The following is an 11,018-nucleotide window of genomic DNA, read 5'->3' as shown; positions in this document are numbered from 1 at the left end:
TCAGCGTCCCACCACCACTTCAGGTGGTTCCAGTCTTTGGCGCGCTAAATTTGAGACCGGTGGAGCGCCGCCCTTCTCGGGAAGTGGGGCGTGGAGGGGCAACGCACATATAAGCCGAAAGCTCTCCGCCGCCTGCGCCTAACTGAGGCCAAAGGCACGCATCGCAGCGGCGGCTAGCAGCCAAATCTCGTGTGCGCCCCCGCACCGCGGGAACTTGTCGCCCGCCTCTCTTCACTCCGCTCCCCTAACGCAGCGTCCTGCGCGCATGCGCAGCGCGCCTTCCCTCGCCGCCGCGCCTTCAGCTGCCCTGGTTACGGTTGGTGTTTGCGAATTTCCTGCAGCACCTTCTTCACTGGAGACCAGCGCCGCTGGGCTCTAGCAGCAGTTCCTTACGCGCGCGCCCGCGTCACGTGGTGCAAGGCTGCCTCGCGGTTGCTGGCCGGCGGCTTAGCGGTGAGGAAGGAGCTGTGGCCACCGCTCGTCTCTCCCGCTGCGCCCTAGGGCGGGTGCGCGGATAAATATGGCGAAGTGGGGGTAGCTGGCGCCTAATCCGACGCGATGGGGCGCGCAGGTGGGACGGTCGTCGGAGCCCCCTGACGTGGACGCCGGGCTGTTCTCGTCGGCTATTTGACGGGGCGACCTCGGGCCGGCGCCCAGTAGGTCAGACCACTGACTCCGTGGGTCGCCGAGGGCCCCGCCGAGAGCCGGAGGCAATGGATGAACAGAGCGTGGAGGTGAGGCGGGTTGAGAAGGGTGGTGGTTAGTTTTCCCCCGCCACCCGCCGAGCGTTCTTTATTTGGGGCGCCCTGCCCCAGTCCTCTCTCTAGTAGGGCACCTCCACCCTGACGCTGCTGCTGAGGTGAAGTCTGGCCCAGTGCGAAGGACGTGGTGTTAGGTCTGCAGCCCTCCAGGTACCCTGTGTTCGGACCGTTTCCGAGGTGGTGCTTATCCTGGCGTTTTCTGGATGTCTTCGCGCCGGTGCTCATTCCCAGAGGGTTTTTGCAAACTGCAGCCTGGGCAGCGCAAAAGTGCAAATTCATTAGAAATGCCCTGCACTTGCTACCAGTTCTTGCGAGTTCTTGCGGGGATCCAAAACTCCCTCCAAATGGAATCATTCATTCCCTCCCACCGGTACATTTTGCAGACTTCTGCCCTTCCTAAATTGATATACTGTTACTATCCTTTTTGTGGTTTTCCAGAACAGCCTATTCTTTTATATCTCACGCTTTTGAGTTGATTTCAAATGGTTGGGATATTTACGTAAAGGCCAGGAACATAAAAGAAGATTGCTTACTGGACGTAATTTTTAAAATAATTGTCAAATTTTGAACCTTCTTAATACTGAATCTTCGCTTCTTAGTAAGCGGCAGCTGTATTACTGGGCACTTCACTTGAAAGTAGTTCACCCAGTGGTCTTATTGTCCATCCCCCGCCAGCGTCTGCATCTCACAGGTTCTTTCTTGTTCTGCAGAGTCATGATTAGACTCGCGAGTAATTTTCTCCTTAATTCCTCATGCGAAAGTATTATAAAGGTTTTGTAGCGTTTTCTTGGTTTAGGAGAGTTTAATTCTTTTGGGATGGAGTAAAAGTAAATGTGACTATGGTAAAAATAAACTTGAAATATACAATAACCTACATTTCATTCTGTTATTTTGTCAGTTACTACCTAAATGGTTTCACCTGGGGCTTGCAAATAACACTGTTTTCTTCTATTTATTCTTTGCAAAGCCTTCATGGGGCTACCACTAACATTCTCAATAGGGGCAGAATCTCAGGCTCAAATAAGATGCTGATTGGTTGGAGTATCAGGGCAGAAAGCCAGATTTCTGTATTCTGAATTAGTTTCTCTCCTGGTCAAAGTATACTGCCATTAGGATATGTATCTTTTCTAAAAATTTTTATTTTTTTTATTTTTTTTTTAGTTTTAAAGGCAACTCACCCCCCTTTGGGAAATTGCAGGACAAATAAAAGTTCATATTTTTCACTCATAGAGTTCAACTTTTTTTCTTTTGTCTTTTCTTTTTTTTTTTTTTTTTAAGATTTTTTTTTTATTTGGGAGAGAGAGAGAGAAAGAGCGAGCACACAAGCAAGGGGGAGCAGCAGAGGGAGAGGGAGAAGCAGGCTCCCGACTGAGCAGAGAGCTCAGTGGAGGGCTAGATCCCAGGACTCTGGGATCATGACCTGGGCCAGAGGTGGAGGCTTAACAGACTGAGCCACCCAGGTGCACCCTGCCTTTATTTTTTTACTGTTTTATATCATAAGCATTTTTTCTGTATCAAATAGTTCAAGAAGTATTTCTAGAGACTATTAAAATCTATGTTAATGGGGCGCCTGGGTGGCTCAGTGGGTTAAAGCCGCTGCCTTCGGCTCAGGTCATGATCCCAGGTCCTGGGTTCGAGCCCCACATCGGGCTTTCTGCTCAGCAGGGAGCCTGCTTCCTCCTCTCTCTCTGCCTGCCTCTCTGCTTACTTGTGATTTCTCTCTGTCAAATAAATAAATAAAATCTTTAAAAAAAAAAAAATAAAATCTATGTTAAGTGTCATAATTTTTTTAACTGTCATAATTTAATATTTTAAAATTTGGGCTGCAGCCACATTCTTGCCATTATAATTTATGCCTTATTGGAAATATTTGTGCATAAGACTGTATTTGCATTTCATGCTCTTTCCTTAGAATAGAACCATTGTGAAGCTTAGAAAAGAGAAAGCACTTTTTCCAGGAGATTTTCTGAGGCACACTGGATCTTGACTAACCCAAGTACTGATGTGGAATTTTTTGAAACAGATAATATCAACTCAAATAAATATAAACGTTGAATGAATAACTTTAAGCATGCTTTTTACTTTTGATTCAGTATCTAACTCTGGTGGACCTTACATCTTTTATTTTCAGAGCATTGCTGAAGTTTTCCGATGCTTCATTTGTATGGAGAAGTTGCGGGATGCACGCCTATGTCCTCATTGCTCTAAGCTTTGTTGTTTCAGCTGTATCAGGGTAAGTTGTATTTCTTTTTACATGCTCTTGGTGTATATAGGACATGTTGTAAAAATTAACCATTTTGTTTATCTTTTTAAAATTTTACATTTTGTGCCCTTTTCAAAAATGTCTTTTTTTTTTTTTTTTTTTTTTAAGGTTTTTATTTATTTATAACAGAGATAGTGAGAGGGAACACAAGCATAGAGGGGCTCTATGGGGGCTCAATCCCAGGATCCTGGGATCATGACCTGAGCCAAAGGCAGATGCCTAATGACTGAGCCTACCCAGGCACCTCTTAAAGAATGTCTTAAATGAGGGGCGCCTGGGTGGCTCAGTGGGTAAGCCGCTGCCTTCGGCTCAGGTCATGATCCCAGGTCCTGGGTTCGAGCCCCACATCGGGCTTTCTACTCAGCAGGGAGCCTGCTTCCTCCTCTCTCTCTGCCTGCCTCTCTGCTTACTTGTGATTTCTCTCTGTCAAATACATAAATAAAAAAATCTTTAAAAAAAAAAAATTAAAAAAAAAAAAAAGAAAGAATGTCTTAAATGAATGTTCCTTAATAGGGAGACCATCAGTGTATGTTACTTGGTACTGTGGAGGTTAATGATCAGATGATTACTGCTATGAAATGTCTAAAAATCAAAATCACTGTAATTTTTTTTTTTAAAGATTTTATTTATTTATTTGAGAGAGAGACAGTGAGAGAGAGCATGAGCGAGAAGGTCAGAGAGAGAAGCAGACTCCCCGTGGAGGTGGGAGCCCGATGTGGGACTCGATCCGGGGACTCCAGATCATGACCTGACCCGAAGGCAGTCGTCCAACCAACTGAGCCACCCAGGAGTCCCAACCACTGTAATTTTTTAAAAGACTTTATTTGAGAGGGAGCATACAGGTAGGGAGAGGGGAAGAGAGAGAAGGAGAAGCAGACTCCCCACTGAGCAGGGAGCTGAATGGGGCTGGATCCCAGGACCCTGGGATCATGACCTGAACTAAAGGCAGATGCTTAACTGGCTGAGCCACCCAGGTGCCCCCCAAACCCACTGCAATTTTAGTATATTTACATTATTAAATAACAAGTACTTACAAAGTGGTTGCCTGCACTGTGTTTGGGGTTGAGGAATTCTAAGATAATGGTGAAGTGCTTGCCCTTCTAAGATAATGGTGAAGAGCTTAAATCTCAGTGAGAGAATGAACTCTTGATATTTGAAGAATGTATAGTGTCAAAAGAGGCACTAACAAACTGCTGTGAGACTCAAAAGGGAGAGTTTATACTGTTAGAGTAAGGTGGAGAAAAAGTAGTAATGGGTTCAGGGGCTAAGATTAAAATCCTATAATCTTACAGATATAAGAGACTTTAGAGATTAATCCATTCGCTTTAAAACTGAAATGTAGGTGAGCTCCTCAAACAAAATTGTGAGGAAGCCTAAGATGTGAAACAGAAGAAATTATTTTAGTGTGTATTGGGGGGGGGGAATTCAGTAGCACGTATGCAGATCACAGTTGAAACCTTTCTTGCCCCCTTTCTTGCCCCCATACTCTTAGTAGATTATGTCCTTTACTGAGAAAATCAAAACCACCTAACATGCTTTTCACCTCAAAATTTCTCTTATTCCTAAGGAAGATAGATAACCCTTTGTCGAGAGTAATACCTGAACACATAAATCATTTGCTTCTAGTCACACGGCTAGCAAATAATAGAGCTGGATTTGAATCCAGGAAGTCTGGCTCTAGATCCTGTCTTCTTTGCCACTACACTGTGTGCAAAAGACCTAGGTTTACATATCATCCTAGTTCTCCCACTCATAAACTGAGAAACTCAATTTTTATTAGCCTATTTCCTCATAGAATGAGGTAACAAGATTTATTTCACAGGATAGTGGTGGCATTAAATGAGATAAATTAAAAGGTAATTTAGAAACTGTAAAGTACTATCCACTTGTAAGGAGTTAAAATTTTATTGTTAAAATAGCAACTAACCTGTCATTTGTTTTATAAACAGTGAAGCTGAAACTAGGGAAATTAGGTAATTGGCCTCTATCACTGTAGTTAATTAAGTGGTAGAGTGTGTGTCTGAGCTCGGCTGTTTTGGTGAAGGTCCAGTATACGAATGACCTGTGAATATTACCTAAACCTTATTGATTCTTCATTTCTTCATTGTTAATTCCTCCTAGTCCTTAAAGCCATATATTTAATATTGCTGCTGGCATCCTATACTTAGAAGTGTTTAAGAAAATTTCATTTACTTTGGGAAATTTGATTTACTCTTGCAGGTTTCTCTTTTTTTTTTTTTTTTAAGATTTTTATTTATTTATGACACAGAGATAGCGAGAGAGGGAACACAAGCACAGGGGAGCTGGAGAGGGAGAAGCAGGCTCCCTGCTGAGCAGGAAGCCCATATGGGGCTCGATCCTAGGACCCTGGGATCATGACCCGAGCCGAAGGCAGATGCTCAACTGACTGAGCCACCCAGGTGCTCCTACTCTTGCAGGTTTAACTGTGGTCTTTGTGTGTATGGCTAAATTAAATCTATTCCTTTGGCATATACCTTCCAGCATCTTTTTTTTTTTTTTTTTTAAGATTTTATTTATTTATTTGACAGAGAGAAATCACAAGTAAGCAGAGAGGCAGGCAGAGAGAGAGGAGGAAGCAGGCTCCCTGCTGAGCAGAAGGCCCGATGCGGGGATCGAACCCAGGACCTGGGATCATGACCTGAGCCGAAGGCAGCGGCTTAACCCACTGAGCCACTCAGGCGCCCCTACCTTCCAGCATCTTGACTGTTGTTCCAGATCAAATTCTGTTTTTTCAAATTGATTCTTTTTGACTTCTTTTTGTTCTGTTCTGCCAGTCTCTCAAACTCGAAACCCTTTACCAAAATGATTTTTGTTTTTGAAAGTTTATTTTTTTTTTAATTTTTAATTTTTTTATTTTTTCAGCATAACATTCATGCACCACACCCAGTGCTCCATGCAATCCGTGCCCTCTACAATACCCACCACCTGGTGCCCCCAACCTCCCACCCCTTCAAAATTCTCAGATCGTTTTTCAGAGTCCATAGTCTATCATGGTTCACCTCCCCTTCCAATTTCCCTCAACTCCCTTCTCTCCATGTCCCCTTGTCCTCCATGCTATTTGTTATGCTCCACAAATAAGTGAAACCATATGATAATTGACTCTCTCTGCTTGACTTATTTCACTCAGCATAATCTCTTCCAGTCCCGTCCATGTTGCTACAAAACTTGGGTATTCATCCTTTTTTTTTTTTTTTTTTACAGCTTTATAAACATATTTTTACCCCAGGGGTACAGGTCTGCGAATCGCCAGGTTTACACACTTCACAACACTCACCATAGCACATACCCTCCCCAATATCCATAACCCCATCCCCTCTCCCAACCCCCTCCCCCCTCAGTTTGTTTTGTGAGATTAAGAGTCACTTATGGTTTGTCTCCCTCCCAATCCCATCTTGTTTCATTTACTCTTCTCCTACCCCCTCAACCCCCCATGTTGCATCTCCTCTCCCTCATATCAGGGAGATCATATGATAGTTGTCTTTCTCCGATTGACTTATTTCGCTAAGCATGATACCCTCTAGTTCCATCCACGTCGTCGCAAATGGCAAGATTTCATTTCTTTTGATGGCTGCATAGTATTCCATTGTGTATATATACCACATCTTCTTTATCCATTTGTCTGTTGATGGACATCTAGGTTCTTTCCATAGTTTGGCTATTGTAGACATTGCTGCTATAAACATTCGGGTGCATGTGCCCCTTCGGATCACTATGTTTGTATCTTTAGGGTAAATACCCAGCAGTGCAATTGCAGGGTCATAGGGTAGTTCTATTTTCAACATTTTGAGGAACCTCCATGCTGTTTTCCAGAGTGGTTGCACCAGCTTGCATTCCCACCAACAGTGTAGGAGGGTTCCCCTTTCTCCGCATCCTCGCCAGCATCTGTCATTTCCTGACTTGTTAATTTTAGCCATTCTGACTGGTGTGAGGTGATATCTCATGGTGGTTTTGATTTGTATTTCCCTGATGCCGAGTGATATGGAGCACTTTTTCATGTGTCTGTTGGCCATCTGGATGTCTTCTTTGCAGAAATGTCTGTTCATGTCCTCTGCCCATTTCTTGATTGGATTATTTGTTCTTTGGGTGTTGAGTTTGCTAAGTTCTTTATAGATTTTGGACACTAGACCTTTATCTGATAGGTCATTTGCAAATATCTTCTCCCATTCTGTCAGTTGTCTTTTGGTTTTGTTAACTGTTTCCTTTGCTGTGCAAAAGCTTTTGATCTTGATAAAATCCCAAAAGTTCATTTTTGCCCTTGCTTCCCTTGCCTTTGATGATGTTCCTAGGAAGATGTTGCTGCGGCTGACGTCGAAGAGGTTGCTGCCTGTCTTCTCCTCGAGGATTTTGATGGATTCCTTTCTCACATTGAGATCCTTCATCCATTTTGAGTCTATTTTCATGTGTGGTGTAAGGAAATGATCCAATTTCATTTTTCTGCATGTGGCTGTCCAATTTTCCCAACACCATTTATTGAAGAGGCTGTCTTTGTTCCATTGGACATTCTTTCCTGCTTTGTCGAAGATGAGTTGACCATAGAGTTGAGGGTCTATTTCTGGGCTCTCTATTCTGTTCCATTGATCTATGTGTCTGTTTTTGTGCCAGTACCATGCTGTCTTGATGATGACAGCTTTGTAATAGAGCTTGAAGTCCGGAATTGTGATGCCACCGACTTTGGCTTTCTTTTTCAATATTCCTTTGGCTATTCGAGGTCTTTTCTGGTTCCATATAAATTTTAGGATTATTTGTTCCATTTCTTTGAAAAAAATGGATGTTACTTTGATAGGAATTGCATTAAATGTGTAGATTGCTTTAGGTAGCATAGACACTTTCACAATATTTATTCTTCCAATCCAGGAGCATGGAACATTTTTCCATTTCTTTGTGTCTTCCTCAATTTCTTTCATGAGTACTTTATAGTTTTCTGAGTATAGATTCTTAGTCTCTTTGGTTAGGTTTATTCCTAGGTATCTTATAGTTTTGGGTGCAATTGTAAATGGGATGGACTCCTTAATTTCTCTTTCTTCTGTCTTGTTGTTGGTGTAGAGAAATGCAACTGATTTCTGTGCATTGATTTTATATCCTGACACTTTACTGAATTCCTGTACAAGTTTTAGCAGTTTTGGAGTGGAGTCTTTTGGGTTTTCCACATATAATATCATATCCTCTGCAAAGAGTGATAGTTTGACTTCTTCTTTGCCGATTTGGATGCCTTTAATTTCCTTTTGTTGTCTGATTGCTGAGGCTAGGACTTCTAGTACTATGTTGAATAGCAGTGGTGGTAACGGACATCCCTGCCGTGTTCCTGACCTTAGCGGAAAAGCTTTCAGTTTTTCTCCATTGAGAATGATATTTGCGGTGGGTTTTTCATAGATGGCTTTGATAATATTGAGGTATGTGCCGTCTATCCCTACACTTTGAAGAGTTCTGATCAGGAAGGGATGCTGTACTTTGTCAAATGCTTTTTCAGCATCTATGGAGAGTATCATATGGTTCTTGTTCTTTCTTTTATTAATGTGTTGTATCACATTGATTGATTTGTGGATGTTGAACCAGCCTTGCAGCCCTGGAATAAATCCCACTTGGTCGTGGTGAATAATCCTTTTAATGTACTGTTGAATCCTATTGGCTAGTATTTTGGCGAGAATTTTTGCATCTGTGTTCATCAAGGATATTGGTCTGTAGTTCTCTTTTTTGATGGGATCCTTGTCTGGTTTTGGGATCAAGGTGATGCTGGCCTCATAAAATGAGTTTGGAAGTTTTCCTTCTATTGCTATTTTTTGGAACAGTTTCAGGAGAATAGGAATTAGTTCTTCTTTAAATGTTTGGTAGAATTCCCCCGGGAAGCCGTCTGGCCCTGGGCTTTTGTTTGTTTGGAGATTTTTGATGACTGTTTCAATCTCCTTACTGGTTATGGGTCTGTTGAGGCTTTCTATTTCTTCCTGGTTCAGTTGTGGTAGTTTATATGTCTCTAGGAATGCATCCATTTCTTCCAGATTGTCAAATTTGTTGGCGTAGAGTTGCTCATAGTATGTTCTTATAATTGTCTGTATTTCTTTGGTGTTCGTTGTGATCTCTCCTCTTTCATTCATGATTTTATTTATTTGGGTCCTTTCTCTTTTCTTTTTGATAAGTCTGGCCAGGGGTTTATCAATCTTATTAATTCTTTCAAAGAACCAGCTCCTAGTTTCGTTGATTTGTTCTATTGTTTTTTTGGTTTCTATTTCATTGATTTCTGCTCTGATCTTTATGATTTCTCTTCTCCTGCTGGGTTTAGGGTTTCTTTCTTGTTCTTTCTCCAGCTCCTTTAGGTGTAGGGTTAGGTTGTGTACCTGAGGCCTTTCTTGTTTCTTGAGAAAGGCTTGTACCACTGTATATTTTCCTCTCAGGACTGCCTTTGTTGTGTCCCACAGATTCTGAACTGTTGTGTTTTCATTATCATTTGTTTCCATAAATTTTTTCAATTCTTCTTTAATTTCCTGGTTGACCCATTCATTCTTTAGAAGGATGCTGTTTAGTCTCCATGTATTTGGGTTCTTTCCAAATTTCCTCTTGTTATTGAGTTCTAGCTTTAGAGCATTGTGGTCTGAAAATATGCAGGGAATGATCCCAATCTTTTGATACTGGTTGAGACTTGATTTAGGACCAAGAATGTGATCTATTCTGGAGAATGTTCCATGTGCACTAGAGAAGAATGTGTATTCTGTTGCTTTGGGATGAAATGTTCTGAATATATCTGTGATGTCCATCTGGTCCAGTGTGTCATTTAAGGCCTTGATTTCCTTGTTGATCTTTTGCTTGGATGATCTGTCCATTTCAGTGAGGGTAGTGTTAAAATCCCCTACTATTATTGTATTATTGTCGATGTGTTTCTTTGATTTTGTTATTAATTGGTTTATATAGTTGGCTGCTCCCACGTTAGGGGCATAGATATTTAAAATTGTTAGATCTTCTTGTTGGTACCACAATGATTTTTAAGTTTTGTCAGTTATTATCTCCTGCTGTCACTTATATCTGTCCTGCCTATGAATTTTTTTTTTAGGTTTTATTTGAGAGCGAGTGAGTGAATATGAGCATGAGCAGGGGGAGGGGCAGAGGTAGAAGCAGACTCTTGGCTGAGCAGGGAGCCTGACACAGGTTCCATTTCAGCATCCTGGGATCATGACCTGAACTGAAGTCAGATGCTTAACTAAGCCACCCAGGTGCCCTGGTACCTATCCATTTCTATTATTATCATCCTAGTAGAGAAATACAGACATTTATTATCTCGTGCTTAGATAATTATAATTACCTTTTAATTGATATGTCTTGAGTTTTCTATATCTCTGGTTCATTTTATATCCTGTTGCCCTATTGACGTTTTCCAGTAATGTCATTGTTTTTTTTTCCTTCTCAAGCCTCAAATTCATTGCCTGAATCTCTTAGAATATTACCTTTATATTCAGACCATCTGGATAATCTGGTTCTAAGCTTTCTTTCTAAAGCTGTCATAGATGTATGACACCTGCTCAATGCAAGTAAACACACACCTTCACCTCAGAATGACAAGGATTCAAACTGATGCTCTTCCCCTCAAATTCCAGCCCCTGTGCTCAAGTTTGTGCACAAAAGTGGGCAGAATGAAGCAACCCAAATAGTGACACTAATTCTGTGGTGTATATAATGGGTAAAAGGAGTATGCTAGGCCGAGAACATCTCCAACAAACACATTGAAGAACAATACACACAGCATGATTCTGGTTACTAAAACACCCCTACCCCCCAAATGAAAAATAAAAATATGGACTGGTTATTCCCTATCACTCCCAACTTTTTTTTTTTTTAAAGATTTTATTTATTTGAGAGCGCTCATATATAAGCAGTGTAGGGGAAGAGACAGAAGGAGAGCGAGGGGGGAGAATCTGAAGCAGATACCATATGTCTGTATGTATGTATGTACCATAGATGTGTTTGTTCATTCAACACATATTAATTAT

The 11,018-nt window shown here is 41.7% G+C and overlaps 1 protein-coding gene across 9 annotated transcripts in view; it reads left to right on the top strand.

Moving 5' to 3' along the window:
* Positions 1-248: 248 nt before the first annotated feature.
* The window catches only part of TRIM37 (tripartite motif containing 37), a 150,483-nt gene continuing 139,713 nt past the window's right edge, over positions 249-11,018 (top strand). For 2 of the 9 annotated variants that reach the window (XM_047708949.1, XM_047708948.1), the window contains exons 1-2: positions 257-734; positions 2,893-2,994. In XM_047708949.1, coding sequence (XP_047564905.1) covers positions 714-734; positions 2,893-2,994 — 123 coding nt within the window. In that variant the 5' untranslated portion in view covers positions 257-713. Of the gene's footprint in view, positions 735-2,892; positions 2,995-11,018 lie in introns of all 9 variants that reach the window. The other 7 variants (XM_047708946.1, XM_047708944.1, XM_047708945.1 and 4 more) reach the window with 7 other exon arrangements.

This window comes from Lutra lutra, chromosome 16, assembly GCF_902655055.1.
Source record: "Lutra lutra chromosome 16, mLutLut1.2, whole genome shotgun sequence".
Lineage (NCBI taxonomy): Eukaryota > Metazoa > Chordata > Mammalia > Carnivora > Mustelidae > Lutra > Lutra lutra.
The sequence above is the reverse complement of the archived record's forward strand: the minus strand, read 5'-3'. Positions and strand labels throughout refer to the sequence as shown.